Genomic DNA, 23817 nt, shown 5'->3' with positions numbered 1-23817 from the left:
ATAAGGTCCTACAGGTCACTAAGTAATATTAACTCTCAATACTCCCTCCTTGGCTGGCTTCATTCGAGCCACACTCTCCTACTTATTATTCTTGGAAAACTCCAGGCACACACCTGCCTCACCAGCCTTTGCTTCCTCCTTTTTCTTTTTGTTCTTTTAACATCTTTATTGGAGTATAATTGCTTTACAATGTTGTGTTAGTTTCTGTTGTATAATAAAGTGAACAAGCTATATGTATACACATACCCCATATCCCCTCCCTCTTGCATATCCTCCCACCCTCCCTATTCCACACCTCTAGGTGGTTACAAAACAAAGATCTGATCTCCCTGTGCTATGTAGCTGCTTCCAATTATCTATTTTACATTTGATAGTGCATATATGTCCATGTTACTGTCTCAATTCATCCCATCTTACCCTTCCCCATCCATGTGTCTTCAAGTTCATTTTCTACGTCTGTTTATTTATTCCTGTCCTGACCCTAGATTCAAAAGAACCGCTTTTTTTTTTTTTTGCGGTATGCGGGCCTCTCACTGTTGTGGCCTCCCCCGTTGCGGAGCACAGGCTCCAGACGTGCAGGCTCCGGACGCGCAGGCTCAGCGGCCATGGCTCACGGGCCCAGCCGCTCCGCGGCATATGGGATCCTCCCAGACCGGGGCACGAACCCGTATCCCCTGCATCGGCAGGCGGACTCTCAACCACTTGCGCCACCAGGGAGGCCCAGAACCACTTTTTTAAGATTCTATATACATATATGTGTTAGCATACAGTATTTGTTTTTGTCTTTCTGACTTACCTCACTCTGTATGACAGACTCAAAGTCCAGCCACCTGCCTACAAATAACTCAGTTTCATTACTTTTTATGGCCGAGTAATATTCCATTGTATATATGTGCCACATCTTCCTTATCCATTCATCTGTTGATGGACACTTAGGTTGCTTCCATGTCCTGGCTATTGTAAATAGTGATGCAATGAATATTGTGGTACATGTCTCTCTTTTTTTAAAATAAATTTATTTATTTATTTATTTATTTATTTATTTATTTATTTATTTATTTATTTATTTGGCTGTGTTGGCTCTTCATTGCTGTGCATGGGCTTTCTCTAGTTGTGGCGAGCAGGGGCTACTATTTGTTGTGGTGTGCAGGCTTCTCATTGTGGTGGCTTCTCTTTGTTCACAGAACAGGCTCCAGGCATGCAGGCCACAGCAGTTGTGGCATGCAGGTTCAGTAGTTGTGGCACGTGGGCTCAGTAGTTGTGGCACACGGGCTTAGTTGTTCCATGGCATGTGAGATCTTCTTGGACCAGGGCTCAAACCCGTGCCCCTGAATTGGCTGGCGTATTCTTAACCACTGTGCCACCAGGGAAGTCCCACATGTCTCTTTTTGAATTATGGTTTTCTCAGGGTATTTGCCCATTAGTGAAATTGCTGGGTCATATGGTAGTTCTATTTTTAGTATTATAAGGAACCTCCATAGTTTTCTCCATAGTGGCTGTATCAATTTACATTCCCACCAACAGTGCAAGAGGGTTCCCTTTTCCCCACACCCTCTCCAGCATTTATTGTTTGTAGATTTTTTGATGATGGCCATTCTAACCAGTGTGAGGTGATACCTCATTGTGGTTTTGATTTGCATTTCTCTAATGATTAGTGACGTTGAGCATCCTTTCATGTGTTTATTGGCAATCTGTATCTCTTCTTTGGAGAAATGTCTATTTAGGTCTTCCGTGCATATATGGACTCGGTTGTTTGTGGTTTTTTTTTTTTTTTATATATATTGAGCTGCATGAGCTGCTTGTATATTTTGGATATTAATCCTTTGTCAGTTGCTTCATTTGCAAATATTTTCTCCCATTCTGAGGATTGTCTTTTCATCTTGTTTATGGTTTCCTTTGCTGTACAGTAGCTTTTTAAAAGCTTTTAAGATTCATTAGGTCACATTTGTTTACATTTGTTTTTATTAACATTACTCTAGGAGGTAGGTCAAAAAGGGTCTTGCTGTGATTTATGGCAAAGAGTGTTCTGGCTAATATTTCCTCTAAGAGTCTTCTAGTGTTTAACCTTACATTTAGGTCTTTAATCAATTTTGAGTTTATTTTTGTGAATGGTGTTAGGAAGTGTTGTAATTTCATTTTTTACATGTGGCTGTCCAGTTTTCCCAGCACCACTTATTGAAGAGGCTGTCTTTTCCCCATTGTATACTCTTGGTCCTTTATCAAAGATAAGGTGACCGGAGGTGCATAGACTTATCTCTGGGCTTTCTATCCTTTTCCATTGATCTATAGTTCTGTTTTTGTGCCAGTACCATAGTGTCTTGACTACTGTAGCTTTGCAGTATAGACTGAAGTCAGGGAGTCTAATTCCTCCTGCTCCATATTTCTTTCTCAAGACTTCTTTGGGCAATCAGGGTCTTATGTGTTTCCATACAAATTGTGAAATTTGTTGTTCTAGTTCTGTAAAAAATGCCATTGGTAGTTTGATAGGGTTTGCACTGAATCTGTATATTGCTTTGGGTCATATATTCATTTTCACAATGTTGATTCTTCCAATGAAAGAAAATAGTGTATCTCTCCATCTGTTTGTATCTTCTTTAATTTCTTTCATCAGTGTCTTATAGTTTTCTGAATACAGGAATTTTGTCTCCTTAAGAAGGTTTATTCCTAAGTATTTTATTCTTTTTGTTGCAGTGGTAAATGGGAGTGTTTCCTGAATTTCTCTTTCAGATTTTTTTGTTGTTAGTGTACAGGAATGTAAAAGATTTTTGTGCATTAATTTTATATCCGTCTACTTTACCAAATTCAGTGATTAGCTCTAGTATTTTTCTGGTGTCATCATTAGGATTCCTTATGTATAATATCATGTCATCTGCAAACAGTGACAGTTTTAATTCTTTTCCAATGTGGATTCCTTTTATATATTTTTCTTCTCTGATTGCCTTGGCTAAAACTTCCAAAACTATGTTGAATAATAGTGGTGAGAGTGGGCAACCTTGTCTTTCCCCTGATCTTAGGGGAAATGGTTTCACTCTTTCACCATTGAGAATGATGTTGGCTGTGGGTTTGTCATATATGGCCTTTATTAAGTTGAGGTAGGTTCCCTCTGTGCCCACTTTCTGGAGAGTTTTTTTTTTTCATAAATTGGTGGTGAATTTTGTCAAAAGCTTTTTCTGCATCTATTGAGATTATCATATGGTTTTTATTCTTTAATTTGATAATATGGTTTATCACATTGATAGATTTGCATATATTGAAGAATCCTTGCATTCCTGGGATAAACCTCACTTGGTCATGGTATATAATCCTTTAAATGTGCTATTGGTTCTGTTTGCTAGTATTTTGTTGAGGATTTTTGCATCTATGTTCACCAGTGATACTGGCCTGTAGTTTTCATTTTTTGTAACACCTTTGTCTGGTTTTGGTATCAGGGTGATGGTGGCCTCGTAGAATGAGTATAGGAGTTTTCTTCCCTCTGCTATATTTGGAAGAGTTTGAGAAGGATAGGTGTTAGCTCTTCTCTAAATGTTTGATAGACTTCTCCTGTGAAGGCATCTGGTCCTGGACTTTTGTCTGTTGGAAAATTTTTTATCACAGTTTCAACTTCAGTGCTTGTGATTTGTCTGTTCATATTTTTTGTTTCTTCCTGGTTCAGTCTTGGAAGGTTGTACTTTTCTAAGAATTTGTCCATTTCTTACAGATTGTCCATTTTATTGGCATATCGTTTCTTGTAGTAGTCTCTCATGATCCTTTGTATTTCTGCAGTGTCAGTTGTTACTTCTTTTTCATTTCTAATTCTATTGATATGAGTCTTCTCCTTTTTTTTCCTTGATGAGTCTGCCTAATGGTTTATCAATTTTGTTTATCTTCTCAAAGAACCAGCTTTTAGTTTTATTGATGATTGCTATTGTTTCCTTCATTTCTTTTTCATTTTTTTCTGATCTGATCTTTATGATTTCTTTCCTTCTTCTTACTTTGGGTTTTTTTGTTTGTTTTTATTTCTCTAATTGCTTTAGATGTAACGTTATGTTGTTTATTTGAGATATTTCTTGTTTCTTGAGGTAAGATTGTATTGCTATATACTTTTCTCTTAGGGCTGTTTTGCTGCATTTCATAGGTTTTGAGTCATCATGTTTTTATTGTCATTTGTTTCTAGGTATTTTTTTATTTTCTTTTTGATTTTTTTCAGTGATCTCTTGGTTATTTATTAGCGTACTGTTTAGCGTCCATGTGTTTGTATTTTTCAGTTTTTGTCCTGTAACTGACATCTTGTCTCATAGCTCTGTGGTTGGAAAAGATACTTGATATGATGTCAATTTTCTTAAATGTAACAAGGCTTAATTTGTGATCCACAATATGATCTATTCTTGAGAATGTTCCATGAGCACTTGAGAAGAAAATGTACGCTGTTGTTTTTGGATGGAATGTCCTATAAATTTCAATTAATTCTATCTGTTCTAATGTGTCATTTAAAGCTTGTGTTTCCTTATTTATTTTCATTTTGGATGATCTGTCTGTTGGTGAAAGTGGAGTGTTAACATTCCCTACTATTATTGTTTTACTGTCGATTTCCCCTCTTATAGCTGTTAGCATTTTCCTTATGTTTTGAGGTGCTCCTATGTTGGGTACCTAAATATTTGCAATTGTTATATCTTCTTCTTGGAATGATCATTTGTAGTGTCCTTCTTTGTCTCTTGTAATAGTCTTTATTTTTAAGTCCATTTTGTCTTATATGAGAATTGCTACTCCAGTTTTCTTTTGATTTCCATTTTCATGGAATACCTTTTTCTATCCCCTCACTTTCAGTCTCTAGGTGTTCCTAGGTCTGAAGCGGGTCTCTTGAAGACACCATATATATGGGTCTTGTCTTTGTATCCATTCAGCCAGTCTACGTCTTTTGGTTGGAGCATTTAATCCATTTATATTTAAGGTAATTATCGATATATATTTTCCTATTACCATTTTCTTAATTGTTTTGGGTTTGTTGTTGTACATCTTTTCCTTCTTTTGTGTTTCCTGCCTAAAAAAGTTCCTTTACCATTTGTTGTAAAGCTGGTTTGGTGGTGCTGAAATCTCTTAACTTTTTCTCATCTGTAAAGCTTTTAAGTTCTCCATTGAATCTGAAGGAGATCCTTGCTGGGTAGAGTAATCTTGGTTGTAGTTTCTTCCCTTTCATCACTTTAAATATGTCTTGCCAATGCTTTCTGCAGAGTTCAGCTGTTAACCTTATGGGGTTTCCTGTGAATGTTATTTGTTGATTTTCCCTTGCTGCTTTTAATATTTTTTCTTTGAATTTAATTTTTAATAGTTTGATTAATATATGTCTGTATGTGTCTCCTTGGATTTCTACTGTATGGGACTCTCTACACTTCCTAGACTTGATTGACTATTTCCTTTCCCACTTTAGGGAAGTTTTCAACTATAATCTCTTCAAATATTTTCTCAGACCCTCTCTTTTTCTCTTCTTCTTCTTCTGAGATCCCAATAATTCGAATATTGGTGTATTTAATGTTCTCCCAGAGGTGTCTGAGACTGTCCTCAATTCTTTTCATTCATTTTTCTTTATTTTGCTCTGTATCAGTTATTTCCACTATTTTATATTCCAGGTCACTTACCTATACTTCTGCCTCAGTTTTTCTGCTATTGATTCCTTCCAGAGTATTTTAAATTTCATTTATTGTGTAGTCCATCATTGGTTGTTTGCTGTTTAGTTCTTCTAGCTCTCTGTTAAAAGTTTCTTGTATTTTCTCCATTCTATTTCTGAGATTTTTGATATATTTACTATCATTATTATGAATTCTTTTTCAGGTATACTGCTTATTTCCTCTTCCTTTTTTTGGGCTGGTAGGTTTTTACCTTCCTCCTTTATCTGCTGCATATTTCTCTGTCTTCTCATTTTGTTTAACTTACTGTGTTTGGGGTCTCCTTTACACAGTTTGTAGGTTCTTAGTTTCTTTTATTTTTGGTGTCTGCTCCCAGTGGGTGAAGTTGGTTCAGTGGCTTGTATAGACTTCCTGGTGGAAGTGTTGGTGCATTTGTTCTGGTGGGTGGGGCTGTATCTTGTCCTACTAGTGAGAATGAATGTGTCTGGTTGTGAGTTTTGGAGTGTCTGTGAACTTAGTATGACTTTAGGCAGCCTGTCTGATAAAGGGTGGGTTTGTGTTCCTGTCTTGCTAGTTGTTTGGCATGGGGCATCCAGCACTGGAGCTTGCTGGCCGTTGGCTGGAGCTGGGTCTTAGTGTTGAAACAAAGATCTCTAGCAGAGCTCTCACCGACTGATATTATGTGGGGCAGGGAGGTTTCTGGTGTCCAATGTCCTGGACTCGGCCCTCCCACCTCAAAGGCTCAAGCCCGACATCTGTTCAGAGCACCAAGACCCTGCCACCCATGTGGTTCAGAAGTAAAGGAAGAAAGAAAGAAAAAAGTGAACAGACTGAACCCTAGGAAAAAAGGTAAAAGCAAACCTAAACAGACAAAATCACACAAAGAAGCATATGTATACACACTAAAACAAAATGGGAAAAAGAAAAAAAACAAACAAAACAAAAAGAAGAGAGCAACCAAACCAATAAACAACTCTACCAATGATAATAAGCACTAAAAACTAAACTAAGATAAACATAAAACCAAAAAGAAATTAGACACAAAAAGCAAACCTCAAATCTACAGTTGCTCCCAAATTCCACTGCCTCAATTTTGTTACCATTCATTGTCAATTGAGGTATTCTTCAGACGCAGAGTGTATCAAGTTGATTGTTGGGATCTTTTCTGCTGCTCCTGAGGCTGCATGGACAAATTTCCCTTTCTCTTCTTTGTTTTCACAGCTCACAAAGAGGTTCAGCTTTGGTTTTGGCCCTGCCTCTGTGTGCTGGCCTCTCTCAGGAGTCTGTTCTTCACCCAGAGAGGAGCGGGTTAAAGCAGCAGCTGATTAGGGCTCTCTTCCTCACTCAGGCTGGGGAACAGGGGTACGGTAGTCATAATTAGAATGTGGGGTGAGCCTGCAGCGACAGCAGCTGGTGTGTCATTGCAACAGCCTGAGGCACACCGTGTGTTCTCCTGGGGAAATTGTCCCTGTATCATGGGACCCTGGCAGTGTGTGCTGCAGAGGCTCCCAGTGTGTGGGGGGGTGTTGGGGTAGTTACCTCCACTTTCACATAGTATTCTGCTGTTATAGCAGCAGGATCATTAGCAGTTCATGCCCATCTCTGTAGTCTGAGCTGATAGCCACAGCTCACACCTGTACCTAGAGCTCACTTAGGTGGTGCTTTGCTTCTGTGAGCACATGGGGAAGGAGAACCTTCTCCTCGTGCACCCTGGAATAAAGGTCTCATCTCTTTGGCAGCTCCAGACATTTTCCTGTACTCCCTCCCAGCTAGCTGTGGTGCACTAACCCCCTTCAAACTGTCTTCATACCACCAACCCCAGTTCTCTCCCTGGGGTCTGACCTCTAAAGCCCTAACTTCAGGTCCCAGCCCCCACCCACCCCAGCGGGTGAGCAGACAAGCCTCTCAGGTTGGTGAGTGCTTGTTGGCACATATCCTTTGTGCAGGAATCTCTCTGCTTTGCCGTCTGCACCCTTGTTGCTGTGCTCCCCTTCATGGCTCCAAAGATTCCCCTCATGCATCCCCCATCCCACCAATGAAGGGGCTATATAGTGTCTGGAAACATTTGCTCCTTCACAACTCCTTCCCAGAGGTGCAGGTCCCATCCCTATTCTTTATTTTTTTCTTTTTATCTACCCATTTACTTGGAGATTTTCTTGCCTTTTGGGATGTCTGAGGTCTTCCACCAGCGTTCAATAGGTGTTATGTAAGAGTTGTTCCACAAGAATGTGTTTTTCATGTATTTATGGGGAGGAAGCTGATCTCCACATCTTGCTCCTCTGCCATCTTGAAGGTCTTCTTTTGCTTTTGTTAAAATATTCTTCCCTTAAAAAAAATTGCATGCTTACTCTTGCCCTCTGTCAACTCTTCGCTTAAAAGTTTCTTTCCTATCAAATATTGCAGAGTTTCACTACCCAGAGGTAACCAAAGTCAAGGTGAAGACACATCCTTCAGACTGTCAGGTTTGGCCCAAGATTTCTGACAACACTTGCAAGTTCAGAGTCCCCACAGATGCCCTCAGATTTGATAATTCACTAGAATTATTCACAGAACTGAGAAAAATGCTATAATTACAATGAACAGTTTTAATATAGCAAAAAGATATAGTTCAGAATGAAAGGAATAGATACATAGAGCAAAATCTATGACTGACAAGGTTCCAAACAGAAACTTTTGATGTCCTCAGAGATACATTACCTTCATGGTATCAATTGTGGCAATGTGTGACAAGCCTCTTAGATAGCCACATCCACCAGAGGGCAGACAGCAGAAGCAAGAAGAATTATAATTCTGAAGACTGTGGAAGGAAAACCACATTCACAGAGGGATAGACAAAATAAAAAAGGCAGAGTACTTTGTACCAGATGAAGGAATAAGATAAAACCCCAGAAAAACAACTAAACGAAGTGGAAATAGGCAACATTCCAGAAAAAGAATTCAGAAAAATGATAGTGAAGATGATCCAGGACCCTGGAAAAAGAATGGAGGCAAAGATTGAGAAGATGCAAGAAATGATTAACAAAGGCCTAGAAGAATTAAAGAACAAACAAAAAGAGATGAACAATACAATAACTGAAACGAAAAACACACTAGAAGGAATCAATAGCAGAATAACTGAGGCAGAAGAACAGATAAGTGACCTGGAAGACAAAATGGTGGAATTCATTGCTGCGGAACAGAATAAAGAAAAAATAATGAAAATAAATGAAGACAGCCTAAGAAACCTCAGGACAACATTAAACACAACAACATTAGCACTATAAGGGTCCCAGAAGGAGAAGAGAGAGAGAAAGGACCTGAGAACATTTTTGAAGAAATTGGAGTTGAAAACTTCCCTAACATGGGAAAGGAAATAGCCACCCAAGCCAGGGAAAGGCAGAGTCCCAGGCAGGAGAAACACACCAAGACACATAGTAATCAAATTGACAAAAGTTAAAGACAAAGAAAAATTACTGAGAACAATGAGCGAAAAATGACAAATAACATACAAGGGAACTCCCAGAAGGTTAACAGCTGATTTCTCAGCAGAAACTCTACAAACCAGAAAAGAGTGGAATGATATATTTAAAGTAATGATAGGGAAGAAACTACAACCAAGATTACTCTACTCAGCAAGAATCTCATTTAGATTCGACAGATAAATCAAAAGCTTTACAGACAAGCAAAAGATAAGAGAATTCAGCACCACCAAACCAGCTTTACAACAAATGCTAAAGGAACTTCTCTAAGTAGGAAACACAAGAGAAGAAAAGGACCTACAAAAAACAAACCCATAACAATTAAGAAAATGGGAATAGGAACATACATATCAATAATTACCTTAAACGTGAGTGGATTAAATGCTCCAACCAAAAGACACAGGCTCAGTGAATGGATACAAAAACAAGACCCATATATATGCTATCTACAGGAGACCCACTTCAGACCTAGGGACACATACAGACTGAAAGTGAGGGGTTGGAGAAAGGTATTCCATGCAAATGGACATCAAAAGAAAGCTGGGGTAGCAATACTCATATCAGATGAAATTGACTTTAAAATGAATAATGTTACAAGAGACAAGGAAGGACATTACATAATGATCAAGGAATCGATCCAAGAAGAAGATATACCAATTATAAATATATATACACCCAACATAGGATCACCTCAATACATAAAGCAACTGCTAACAAGTACAAAATAGGAATTTGACAGTAACACAAACAGATTTGCTTTGGTTAAATGTGACTCGAGCTGCAAGGAAAAACCCACGATCCATAAACTCAGTGAATCACTGGGCCACCCTGCCCTGAAGCTAGGGATCAAGAATCTTACTAAAGTTAGATGTAGTCACACATCCTAAAAACTAGTTGCAGAGCTTCACTGGTGGCGCAGTTTTTGAGAGTCCACCTGCCGATGCAGGGGACACGCGTTCATGCCCCTGTCTGGGAAGATCCCACATGCCACAGAGTGGCTAGGCCCGTGAGCCATGGCCACTGAGCCTGCATGTCCGGAGCCTGTGCTCCGCAACGGCAGAGGCCACAACAGTGAGAGGCCTGCGTACCACAAAAAAAACAAACAAAAAAACAAAACAAAAAAACTAGTTGCAGAGATTGATAACTGAAACAATACAGAAATGAATACAGTAAGGACACCCAGAATTCCTGAAGCCACCCAAGGACCCCAGACACACTGAGAACAAGCAAGTGGGGAGAGGGGAAGACCTGGATCCTGGGTAACAAATGCTTCTAAGTCACTGACCCGAGCAAACCAGGAATTGTTCTCCTTTTGTCCTTTTAGTGTCAGGAAAAAAGAAATCTTGATTTTTAAGCTACTCTTTGTTGAGGTTTTTGTTTGCAGAAGCCCAAGCAACCAAATGCTTCAGTTCTTATGGCCTGGCTCCTTACCAGAGGGCCCAGGATGCCTGTTTAAACGAAATCAAGGAAGATAAGAGGATTAAGTGGAATTTACTGACAGCTCTGGACTAAAGGAGCCTCCAAAATAACAGGACAAGTGAATACATAGTCAAAATAGCTGAAAATGCCCACCCTGAAGAGGTGGTTCACCTGCTCCCACAGAACACACACAGCGTCAGGCCCCGTCTCAGGGTCCAGATGAGGAAACCGAGGCACACAGAAAGAAATTCCTTATCTGACGTCACAGCAGAGCTTGCCTGCGCTGCCTAAGTGTCAGGCTACATTACCAGGATACGCCAATGTAAGGACACAGTGTTTGCTTCCCCAGGACTTCCTAGGACAGGAGCTGTCACCTCATGGGGTGGGAAATGAGAGTCGGGCAGGCTTCCCAGAGGCGGCATGTGATTTGGAGCTGGGAGAGAGACACAGGTGTCTAAAAGAGGAGATCAAAACCACTTTCGTCATTCATAAAGCCAACTGGACACCTATGTCTTAGACCTGCAGTGTGGCAATCAGCCCCAGGGAAACCCCTAGCTCTGGAGGACACATCTCAAAGTAGAAGAAGGTAGACCCAAAGGCAACTGTTTGGAAACACAAAATATAGTTAGAAGTTTCACCTTCTAAAAATGTCAGTGCTGGGCTTCCCTGGTGGCCCAGTGGTTAAAAATCTACCTTCCAATGCAGGGGACATGGGTTCAAGCCCTGGTCCGGAAAGATCCCACCTGATGCAGAGCAACTAAACCCATGCACAAAAACTAATGAGCCTTTGCTCTACGAGCCACAACTACAGAACCCATGTGCCACAACTATTGAAGCCTGCCAGCCTAGAGCCCATGCTCCACAACAAGAGAAGCTGCCACAATGAAAAGCCCACACACTGTAAGAAAGAGTAACCCCCAGTCACCATAACTAGAGAAAGCCCGTGCACAGCAACGAAGACCCAATGCAGCCAAAAATAAATAAATAAATAAAATTGTCAGTGCCTACACTTGACCACATTAGAGGGACTGAATAGATGACAGGTAAAGTGAGCTGCCTGTGCCAGAAAGAAAGAACAAATGATGTCTGTGGTCCAGGGAAATTTTAAAAAACTAAAGAAACAAATGGAGCACACCTTTAACAATTATGATATTTGCTTAAATCCCATAAAAATAAAGACAAGTTCTTCAAATGAGAAAAAAGAGAGAGAGAGAGAGAGAGAAATAACTGTCCCTGAATTCTTAAAGGGAATCTTAAGTCCTGTATTAGGATTGAGTTGGCAATATTGGAATTTGTAATTCAAAGAAAACTTGAGGCATGAAGTTGAGTGCATTCTACTTCTTCATACTAGGCATCCTGAGTAAATTAATGTCTTTTTAAAGAATTTCTTCATAAAATGAATGATCAAATCTGTGCTCAAATACCAATGCCAAGCAGGTAATTTCCTGTAATACAGTTTGAAAGGTACTTTGCTTTTTTAGTTAAATAAGCCATGTCTTAATTTTATTCTATCCTACATCAGAGGAAAAGTGAAATGAATGACCGTTAGACCACTTTTGTATACCACAAATTGGGAAAAGAACCTGGTAACAAAAAGAGAAGAGGTTTCTTTATCTCATGGAAAGTGTTAAATATTATCACTTTGAAGTCTTTATTTTATAACCAGAATAGAAAATATTTTTGAAAAATAATAAAGTCAAGATGTTTAAATTTATCTTATAATTTTGGAATTAAAATTATATAGTGTTTCAGAATTCTGTATGTGGGAATTATACTACTGTATTTCACAAAGTGTTTAATTGATACAAATAGGAAGAGAATTATATCTCTGCTTAAGTTTTAGAGTCTTTGGAGGTTTCTTCAATTATAGAGTAAAATGCTTCATCACTTCAAGAGCTATTTCAATCACTTTTTGAAAACTATATCTGCATCCATAGGCAAAGGAATTTTATTATCTCTGAATTACAATTTGGAATGTCATGAGTTATTTCATAGAACAAAGTTTGTTAAATGAACACTGGCAGTGTCATGAGTGTTTCACTCTTGAACTCAAGTACAAGTCAGCTCTGTCTAAGTCACCATTTGCAGAAGCCAGAAATAAATGTGCAGTTAAAATAGTGCCATAAGTTAATTAGAATGGAATTAGAAGGAAAGTGGGCAATTTAGGAACATAAGAATTACTGTACTGAATCAGACCAATAGTTCTCCTGGTTTAATATCCAGCCTCCAGCAGCTGTACTTGTTCTTTTCTAAAGCTTTAAAAGAAAAGAGAAAGACTACATAATTCACCTAGACAAGTGTGCCATCTGTGATCTGGATAAATTTCCTTCCTGACCTCTTTCAAATAAAACCCTAAAGCAAGAGGTTTCAATCCTGTTATGATATTGGCTTAGCTTGAATAGCTCTGGTTATTAAAAATTCTTATTAAATCATCCAACTCCTACATAAAATCAACTAGTTCATCAAGAAGCTGTTTATCTCTACAGCCCCTGAATCATGGTTGAATATTCGTGCATCTGTGATAAATTAGGAATTTATGGTACTTATTCAACACAAGTTCTTGTTGGCAAAATCTGCCTCTAGTTAACCAAGCTGGATGAATGCCTGCTTTGCTTTCCAAATTCTAGGGGTTCACAGGCTTTTGGCCAAAAAAAAAATGTGTATCTGCTATCACTACTCCCAACTTCTTATCCATTAATAATATACAGAAGGTATTTGAATGATGAATAATTCTGTGTGCTAAACTTTTAGAAAAGTTCAACTGGAGTTTTTCTTATATGACTTTGCTTAAGTTAGACGAATCTAAAAGAAAGGAATGAATTACTTATCCCTATCACTTTAGTCTTCCTTTTATGATACAAGTATCTGTGACTAATTTCTATGTTTCTTGATTATTCTAGATACCACCTCTGGGTCAATATTTCTAAAATGTTATGTACACAGTAAACCATCTAGCAAAGAATCCCTCAAGAATTGTAAATGCCTACAAGCTAGTCTAAGCCATTTTCCTAGGCTGTCAGATCTTACTGCTATAACACTTATATCCTAAAGCTATAATTCTAAAAGGATCTCGTCTATCTTAGAATCCAAGAAAACTGTTTTTTTCATTGTTATTTGAACTAAGAGAACACTTATTATTTACACTATGTTAATTCTGTTCCCTTTCTCTAGCACTCCAAACTTCTCTTTCTAGTTCAGTTCCTTATTTTTTCTCCTTACTTCAGCTAAAATCGCATTTCTTTAGGTAATTCCCTCTTCTGACAATTTTTTGTCCCTTTGTTTATGCTTGATTTAGTCTACCATATATTGTTGGTTCTTTGTTTGCATGGATGTCCTTGATTGTAAATTCCCTGAGAGAAACTATGTTTTCCATATTTATTTGGATTTCTAGAGCCCAGGCAGGGTCTGACTCATAATAATAGCATACAAATATATTAAAGAAAAATCTTTAGAATCACCAGTGACTATCTAGACAGAGTCACTTCCAGAATGTTTACTCTTTGAGTTTCTGTTTGTGTGACCTAGGCAATAATATATTATTGAGTCCTACAAGGTACAAAAGAACCAAAAATCATAAATTTCTGAAAAATAGAGCCAAGTGTTACTGATTTAAAAATCCCAAAGATATGGGAAACACCAGCACAAAAAGAGAATCTGAAGGTTCTAGACTCCTGATGTTAGAAAATGAAGGAATTCCAAGCACAAGTAATAGCTAAGCAAAGACAGGAGGTAAAATAGAGGAGGGAATCACTAAGGAACTGTCCCTAACTCATGTTGGTTGGTGCATGAAGAGAATACCTGAAAGTAAGTTTGGAAATGTGGGTGGCAGCATGTTCACTAACCTTTATTGAACTAACTCACTGGGGAATTATTGAAAGATTTTTAATCAGTGAACAGATCTATAAGAATGTAAGATCAACTTAATAATGAGACTGAGGGCAGTTCCCTAGGGTAATGAGGTTATTACATACTAAGGAAATGTGTAATCAGTCCCAAATTTAAACACATGTTTAAGTGTGAAGAAAATATAAGCATTCTAGAATAGAATATATTTTTCTCCCTGTATGTTAAGCAGAAATGTGTGTAATAAGAAGTTCTTTAAATTTTAATTCCTACAATTTTAACTAACATAGTGCTTCAAGGTGCTGAAAACATTCAACCCAGTTAATTTATGCTTGACATCATCAAACAAATCCACAATTTTTCTGACTTTTTAAAAGCTCTTATTGGTTTTTGAGAACTATATATATATATATATATATATATATAAAATTGATTTCAGTAGAACTATAATACCTATCTTTAATTTTTTAGAAATCCAAATGGGACCCAAAACAATAGTACAAGATGGCCTGTCTTCAAAAGCAATGAACAAAAGTATTTAACCTTGAATACAGAGTCACCAAGAGTATACACTAAACTACGTGCTCAACAATGCCGATTCTGGACACTATTTTTTCCCAAAGTCTTGGAAATGACAGGTGTGTGTGGTTTTTTGTTTTGTTTTAGTATTTGGTTAAATAATTCGTTATGGATTATGTAAAAGGGGGAAAAGGTAGACTATTCATGACACAGTGATAATGTTCATCTGTGACTTTACAATTAATTGATTCCAATGTGTACATTATTTTAACAACCTTCTTCCATCGAGTTTAGATATGTTTTGAGGGCTTACTATGTAAGCAGCACCTTAGCTGTTAAATAAAGAAAGCAAAACTGGAATGTTTCCCTAGAGGAACATGAAACCTAGCAGTGGAACTGAAATTGGGCACTCTCGCTATTCAGCCAATGTTTGTGGAATTAACTAATGGATAAATGAAAAAAATAAATGTATAAAATAAACAATGTATAATTGTTTATTTTATATATTTATACTCAAAAAGAGGCAAAACAAATTTAGTGATACAGATGTAGAGAACAAACGTATGGGGGGAAAGTGGCAGGGGTGGTGGTGGTGGTGGGATGAATTGGGAGGCTGGGATTGACATATATACACTAATATGTATAGAATAGATAACTCATAAGAAAAAAATAGTGATAAATAGTAGAACCCTTGATTTCTAAGGGGGAAAAATGTCTAAATTTTACGTATTTAAAAACACAATCCAAATATTTCTAAATATTCTAAGCTTGGAGATATTTAAGACCACCTACATACATTATATAATACAATAAAAAAGTAGTAATTTAGTTAACTACTCTTCAGGAAGTGATTACTTAGATTTGTATAAGGAAATACTAGGAAAATTGCTCAGATTATCCTACTATTTCAGAATTCATTGGAAAGAAGATATTTGGCTAAACTTGAATGACCAACATGAATGATCACATTTTCTGTGAGAAAAATGACATACATATACAATTCAATGCCTGTTTTTTTTTTATGTCAGCTATTTATAACTGCTGTGGCTCCTCAGGTCTATTTTCAATAAAAGTAACTGACTTTCAATCACTAGACACATTGCTAACTACTTCCTTTATACTTTACCATTCTGTTCATCAGAACATTCTGCAATTTTCAGGCTACATACTAGATATCACAATACAGTAGATGTTTTTAGTTTCTTCTTTAGAGCAGTTAGGGGTTAGTTTCAGGCAAATATGGACATCTCAGAGTTGTATTGGATTGTTTAATATGCCTTTTGATTCTCAGATTTTACTCACCAAAATTATAATTATGGACTCATCTGTTTGGGAAACATTACTGATAGACCAGTTCTCTGTGTATCATTAAATGCTCTGTGGCACAATATATATCAGAGATGGGATTCTGCATCCCTTGGCAGAACTACAGTGCTGCCCTTGTGTCCTCTGGGTGTGAATAGCAATGAGGTAATGCATCTAATCTGCCTAGAGACCAGAAGAGGTACCATTTAACAAATCACAGACTACATATTCTCAATCGTTACTTAAAATATTTTTAAATGAAAGGGTCATAATTTGAAGGGAAATAAGGTGGGGTAAGGGCAAATTTTAAATGACTAATTTATTATAAACCAAACTGAGTCATTCTTCTTCAAGCAAATATGGTTTACTGTGATGTATTTGTTGGTAAAATAAAATTTCAATATCAGCAATTTTTGGAAATGTACTTCAAAATCTCTATCTCTAAATACTCAACTACTATAAAGCAGGTTGAATAAACAAACTCCTAAATTTTTGGCTAGATTCTGCTCCATCCTACACAAGGCTGAACAACTTTCTAGTGTAGGCAACACTGAGCTGTATGGAAATACCATACCTTGCTCCGGGATACTTCCAGTGTGTCTTGAAAACATAATTTCATATTTTAGCACTATTTTTTCAGATAATTCCCCCAAAGGAGTTATATGAAATATATTTAATAAAATTTAAAGTAAATGCATGATATAATTGTTATAACATCAACAATGCATTCATTAATAATAAAAATGTTTACATTTAAACAGAACCAGTTTGAAATGCCATGTTTTTAGGTTTTATAAACAAATGATATAAAGGGACTAAAAGATTAAGAAAATATGTTCTGGGCTTCCCTGGTGGTGCAGTGGTTGAGAGTCTGCCTGCCGATTCAGGGGACACAGGTTCGTGCCCCAGTCCAGGAAGATCCCACATGCCGCGGAGCGGCTGGGCCCATGAGCCATGGCTGCTGAACCTGTGCATCCGGAGCCTGTGCTTCGCAACAGGAGAGGCCACAACAATGAGAGGCCCGTGTACGGCAAAAAAAAAAAAAAAATGTTCTTACCATACCTTATATTTTTCAGGTCACAAAACTTCAAACATTTTAATTTTCAATGTTCTGAAAATTGGAGTTATTCAGATGACCTTGGCTGAAGTTTTTATAGAAATATCACTTTTTAAAAAAAAAAAGATAACTTTACAAGTAAAGGAAAATTTCAAAAAATAACTAGAGACTGGATTTCTTAAAAGAAATGTTTACCTCACTCATGATAGAAGCCCAATAGACCTTATAATTACCATTTGAGCAGTTGTTTATTTACATCTGAGCAATAAACATTCTCAAATAAAATGATCCTTAAGACTTGTTTAAACACACAAATTCTAGCACTTAACTTTCAGACTATATTTCAGCACACACCTAGGCTATTATTGCATATATCTGCAAGAAATAAAATACAATATTTGTTTCAACTGTTATCAAATTCAGATTTTTCACTAAGAATATAACTCCACAATATCTCATAATCATTTGAAAAAAGAAAAGGAAGTAGAGAAATGAGGCATTCAATGTCAATAAAATGTCAATATTTTTCATTAAAATTGAGAAAGTAAATTTATTTAAAGGAAAAAATATTTAACCTTCACATCTTCCCAGTAAAAAAAAAGTATCAGATCCAGTGGTTCCTCCTTTGACCTTTGAATATATCATGAATCAAAGTGTTGAATAAATCACGAACTAAAGTGTTCTTTAGTTGTTGCTTGCTACAACAAAAGAAGACCACATATAAATTTAAGAGCTGATTGGATTGGTCACTTTGGACCCTCATATACTGCTATTTGCTAATCATTTAGCAAGAATGGCAAACAAAAATGAGATAGTGCAAAGGTGGTTTGAAGAAAAAAAATCAAGCTAGTTTTGCTGATTTCATATTTGAATTTTCCATTCTTTGTTAAAAGCAAAACAAAATGAACAAATAAACAAAAGCTTTGGGTAACTTGATAATCAAATTAAATGATCTATTTGTTTCACTGTAAAAGTACATGAAGTCTTCAGAAAGCCCAGCCTGAGTTTATCGTAGTTCACTCTACTGTCTCACCATACACCCCAAGTTATAAAAGGACAACTAGTAAGTTTGTGATCTACTCCATAAATAATTATGAATTCCTTTGCAATTTTAATAATTGGTTGACAAACAGGAAAATAAACAAGTAAAGAGGACAGAAGATATTTTTAATGAACTCTCAAAGTACAGGATATATGTTATTTTTTTATCAAAATGTTCAGCACCATTAAATATCAATGTAATGTCTTCTAACTTCATCTCCAATAACTATTTGGGGTTGACTCACCTCTCTTATGTTCTGTCCTAACTCCTCAGACTTGGCTAAATATACTCAGCTCTGGTGAAATATTGCTCACCCTTTTTTAATTGACAAGACAAAAAACAGTTTCATTATTATCCCTCTTTTTGTAGGGAAGAGAGCCTAATTTTCCCCCAAATGAGACACAATGTGGACAAAACAAAGTTCACCAAAGTCCTGAAAAAGTTGTGTCAATATGTTTATGAACTGCTGGTATTGATCTAGTTGTGCACTGAATCAATAAAGAGCAAAGTTTGGAATACATTTTTATAACAAGGGCAGTAATTTCATTTCCAGATCTCCCTGTAGATGCATATAGCTTGATTTCACAATGTAAACACCCTCTCATTTATCCTTCATGGCAACACTGCAAAATAGGGATTACCAACTCCATTTACATTTGTAAAACTAATTTGAAAAGTTAAGAATTTTTTTTATGTCACTAATATCATAATTGATCAAGCTGAAATTTCAACCCATGTCACTCCAAAGACTATACTGATATTCTTTTCTTTATTTCACACTGCAGCAACCTGTTAACAGCAAAACAAATAGATCTACATCTAACCAATGATGACAAATCTATAGCCACTTAAGTAGTGTTCCAGTTTTGGAGAAAGAAAAGAAGGAGGGGGAGGAGAAAAACTTCTAATTTTGATTTTGACTTATGACAAAAGACTCAGGTTTTTTATTGTCTTTTTATTATGGTATATTCAGTTCCTTTGGATACTGTTAGAAAATAATTAAATGTTTTGAACTTTATTGTCTCAATCCAGTACTTCTAAAGTAAAAATGTACTCAGGTTTACAGAGCATTTGTGCACTAAAAAGTAAACTATTTTAATAACTAAATTGTATAGATATTTGATTATGACACATAAGGAAATAAATTTATATTTATATGAATCAATGGATTTGGTATCATTCCATGAAGAGGAAATGAAAATCAGATATAACATCTTTTCTCTAAATATTCAAATTCATGGTCTAAATGCTAAATTACCCGTCATTTATTTGTTATATTAAAATTTTTGTTTTTTCAGAATTGAGTCTTTATTTTGTGTAAATAACATTTAAAACAGCATTTAATTATCATAAAAAAAGAACATAAAAGTGGATCATTTGGTATGATATTTATCATCTTTCTTCCACATTTAATGGTTTTGACTCTTTAGGAAAATTATTTTATTCACAAAAAATTATAGCCATTGACTTTTAAAAGGCATTTTACATAAAAATAGGACATTTTTGTATAAATTCTTAAATATTTATCTAATGTCCAAGCATTGTGAACATTTGAGACCTAAATATATCTTAAATTACAGGGGATCTCTTAATGGCTGTACAAATGTTTTAAATATTTTGATTTTTGTATAAATTAAAAACAAATCACCGAATGTGCTCCATTGTGATAACATGAGTTAAGGCACTTTTCCATATACTTTATAATGTAGTATGCGATCACATGAACTTTCTTCTCCAAATTAACATCCTACAAAGTTATAATTTTAGAAAATTCCTAACTGAAAAGTATACATTAAAAAATTGTCAGTTCTTATTTTCACAATAGTTGAAATCACTTAAAATTTTGTTTTTAATTCAATGACTATAGCTCAGCATCCTAAAAGTTTAAAAAGTGAAAGAACTACAAATGTATAAAATACCTATAGATTTAAATAAACTATCTTCTAGCTTTATTATATCAATTTACATTAGGAACATAAATATATGGTTTTAAGAGTTTGTAATTTAAGAGTTTCTATTGTTCACAAACTTTATTCTTTAATATAATACACTTTCAAATAAATCAAGATTTCAAGGTTTTTGTAGTACATAAACCCTTTTCAATTCATTGCCTCATGTTATTTCTGGTATAAAAACTCCTTTCCCCTGACACATACATATACTTTACAAATTGCTGGAGATTTTCTTAATCATCCTTCTAATTTGCAAAGCAATAAATAAACTTCTATCATATAGTACAATAGTTTCAGTAAGTTGCTTTCAATGACCAGGCATTGTTTGGAATAAAAATATATTGATATATGATGAGTGTAGAATCTATACAGAATGCCAATTACAAAGTTCTCCTTATGCATTAATAAATATTCATATATAGACATTTTTCTCAGAAATAATACTCCACTATATAATTATATATGTAATTGAGATGCATTAAATTAGATTTTTGCTATGCCTAAGAGTCAAGAGAAGAATAATATTTATACATATTCTCAGAAACTAAAGCAAATATATGTAATGTAACATAATTTGACATAGTACATGAACTGATTTTTTTGCATTTATGTTATATATATTTTGTACATATATATTGAAATCTTTTCAGGTAGTGAGAGAAGTTGATAATAAATAATGAATAAAACATCACTGTAAACTTCCCTGGTAGTGCAGTGGTTGAGAGTCTGCCTGCCGATGCTGGGGACACGGGTTCGTGCCCCGGTCCGGGAAGATCCCATATGCCGCAGAGCAGCTGGACCCATGAGCCACGGCCGCTGAGCCTGCGCGTCCAGAGCCTGTGCTCCACAACGGGAGAGGCTCACGTATCACAAAAAAAAAAAAACAAAAAAACAACTTCGTTGTACAGTGTACTTGGAGAAAATGGCATCTGAAATCAAAATTATTTTTCAATGAACGTAAACAAAGATTAAAATTTAGATTAATACAGCTCATTCCATGTTTTACAGGAAATATTGATGAAGCAGAACGAGAATGGAAAGCAGGATTCCATCGGTGGAACAATTACATGATGGACTGGAAAAATCAATTTAATGACTACACTAGCAGGAAAGAAAGCTGTGCAGGTCTCTAATTAATAGATTTACCCTTTATAGAACATTCTTCTTCCTGTAGATCAAGGCAAAAATAACTGTGTCTCTCTTACACACCTGGTAAGAAAGCTATTATATAGCTGAAACAAAAATGCCAGAAGAATAGTATCGATTTCTCACATCTTTCACTTAGTATTGTACCTAGCATTTCAAAACCCAAATGGCTAGAACAAGTTTAATTAAATTTAACATTAATTATAAAGTTTCACAATTAATTATATGCATATTAAAACAATTTGCAGCTTCTAACTCTCTCTTTCCTGAATAACTTTAAGATGTTTTTTTTTCCCTAAGAAGTATCTGTGTTCTTTTTCCAGTCTCAACTTTATTTTTATTACTACTCATAAAAGGTATCTTTTAAAAATGGATAAGGGGGCTTCCCTGGTGGTGCAGTGGTTGAGAGTCCGCCTGCCGATGCAGGGGACATGGGTTCGTGCCCCGGTCCGGGAAGATCCCACATGCTGCAGAGCAGCTGGGCCCGTGAGCCATGGCCGCTGAGCCTGCGCGTCTGGAGCCTGTGCTCTGCAACGGGAGAGGCCACAACAGTGAGAGGCCCACATACCACAAAAAAAAAAAAAAAGGATAAGGTCTTGAAACATTAGATACTATAATTTACAATATTACTTCCTTTAATTAATTTATGCATTTAATGTTAATATGATATATTAAAGCAAACAGAAAATAATTGGTTGCTTTGATTTTTTTTATATAAAGGCAAGATAATTTATTTATTTTAAAAAATCTTAAAATAACAGACTTGGTCCCTTGGAAACACCTTATGATAGAAACAAAATGTTACTACCAAGAGACAAAATGTAAAAGATATAATTATTTATATTTTGTATTTTTAAAAATATGTATGCTTGGAGTCCTCAAATTATATTCCTCATTCTTTCAACTCTTTTTTTCCTAACCTCCCCACTCTCCAACTCTCCTCAAACATACCCACATGTAAATTACTCTTCCGGTAACTCAAAAATTAAAAAATGTGGATGAGCAGAAGTCTAAATGAACAATTTCAGAAGTCATGTACCATCTGGAATAAGGGAACCCTTGGCTGGACCCAGAAATGTCAGGATTTTAGTAGAGAAATTGTTCAATTCCAAAAAAGAAATGATTACACTTTCTGCAAACTATATTGTTTTAATAATTTAAAAAATTACAAAGTTGCATTTGCTAACTTGAATGGCAAGAGAACACATCCCATGAATAAATTCATTGTCTTTCACTAAAGGGGAGAAGTCAGGGGATTTTAAATCCCAGGAAAGGGCAATACTGTTGATTATGCTAATTAAGCATTGAAAACTAGCACTCAGGATAGGATAAAGTGAGTCTATTGGTCTGTAGATTGTTGGTTAATGCAGTCTCATTATTCATTGGTCATAAGTATGTCTATAGCTAGATCCAATATAGGTCTGCCATCCTCATCATATTGTCACTCAAAGATCATGGCATTTTATAAAATTCAGCTGATTAAAAAGAGTTGTTATACAAGCCAAGTTAGTTCATTTCAGTACTGCTGTAAATGGACATTTCGCTTTATATTTATTCCCTCATCCTGAGATGAAGAAAAAAATCACACAAAGGATAGACAAATTATCTGGCTTTCCATTCTACACAACCATCTTCATTTCAGGTACCATTCTTGTAGGATCTATTATGTTTTCTGAATCACTTGAGCCTCCTTTTTATGTAGAACCCTCTTACATATGAAATAACTGGATGATGCCTGTTCAACAGCATTAAAGACCCTTTAAAAGTTCTCTTAATGAGAGCAATAATGAGGAAAACATAACTAATGTTTGTAGAATACCTGTAACTTCCTTCATATGACAAATCCAGTCATATGAAAAGATCCCATGGACCACTTTGTCCTACCTTGGACAACCAATTGCTTCATTCTTGAATTTTAACTAGAACACCTCTTGACTTACTCTGAAGCTTTTATCCATGAGTTTATTTTGCTTTACTCTGTCTTATCCCTGGTCTGAAATCTCATCATTAGAGTTATCAATTGATGAGATGATAATAAAGCAGTAGGAGTGACAAGTGATTTTAGAAGTGAATGTTAACACAAATAACCATGCCCACACAACACAAAAACTCATTTATCTCACCAAAAATAAAAGGCTGTTTTCTTCTCCAGACATTGCCCATTTTCTTAGCCTGATTTAATCCTTTATGGTTACTCTGAAAAGTGAAAAAAAACAAATTTCCAAGGCAATTAATTGTCAGTGCCTTTATATTGTGAGATTCATCTCTAGATTCTCAGCTGGGAACTACTTGCAAAGTGCCATCACACTGTGTAGGTGCTTGCTGATTGAGTGAATGGATGGAAGGATGAGATACAGCCAAGTTCAGTTCCTCTGTGTAGCAGGAAAATTGCACTGTGAATCCTCAGAGAGCCAGGAAGAAGCATTAAATAAGTAGAAGAAAAAAGTTGGGGGCAAGGGTGGAGGAGGAGGAGAAC

General features: G+C 36.1%; 1 protein-coding gene across 1 annotated transcript in view; it reads left to right on the top strand.

Annotated features, from left to right (window-relative positions):
- Positions 1-21516, top strand: part of BCHE (butyrylcholinesterase) — a 75821-nt gene extending 54305 nt beyond the window's left edge. Inside the window, exons 3-4 of the mRNA XM_060100017.1 lie at positions 14792-14958; positions 21204-21516. Of these exons, the coding sequence (XP_059956000.1) occupies positions 14792-14958; positions 21204-21328 (292 nt within the window). The 3' untranslated portion in view covers positions 21329-21516. The remainder of the gene's footprint in view (positions 1-14791; positions 14959-21203) is intronic.
- The last annotated feature ends 2301 nt before the right edge of the window (positions 21517-23817 follow it).

The sequence above is a fragment of the Mesoplodon densirostris genome, chromosome 5 (assembly GCF_025265405.1).
Source record: "Mesoplodon densirostris isolate mMesDen1 chromosome 5, mMesDen1 primary haplotype, whole genome shotgun sequence".
NCBI classification, from domain to species: Eukaryota; Metazoa; Chordata; class Mammalia; order Artiodactyla; family Ziphiidae; genus Mesoplodon; species Mesoplodon densirostris.
This window is presented reverse-complemented; position numbering and strand designations above follow the sequence as displayed.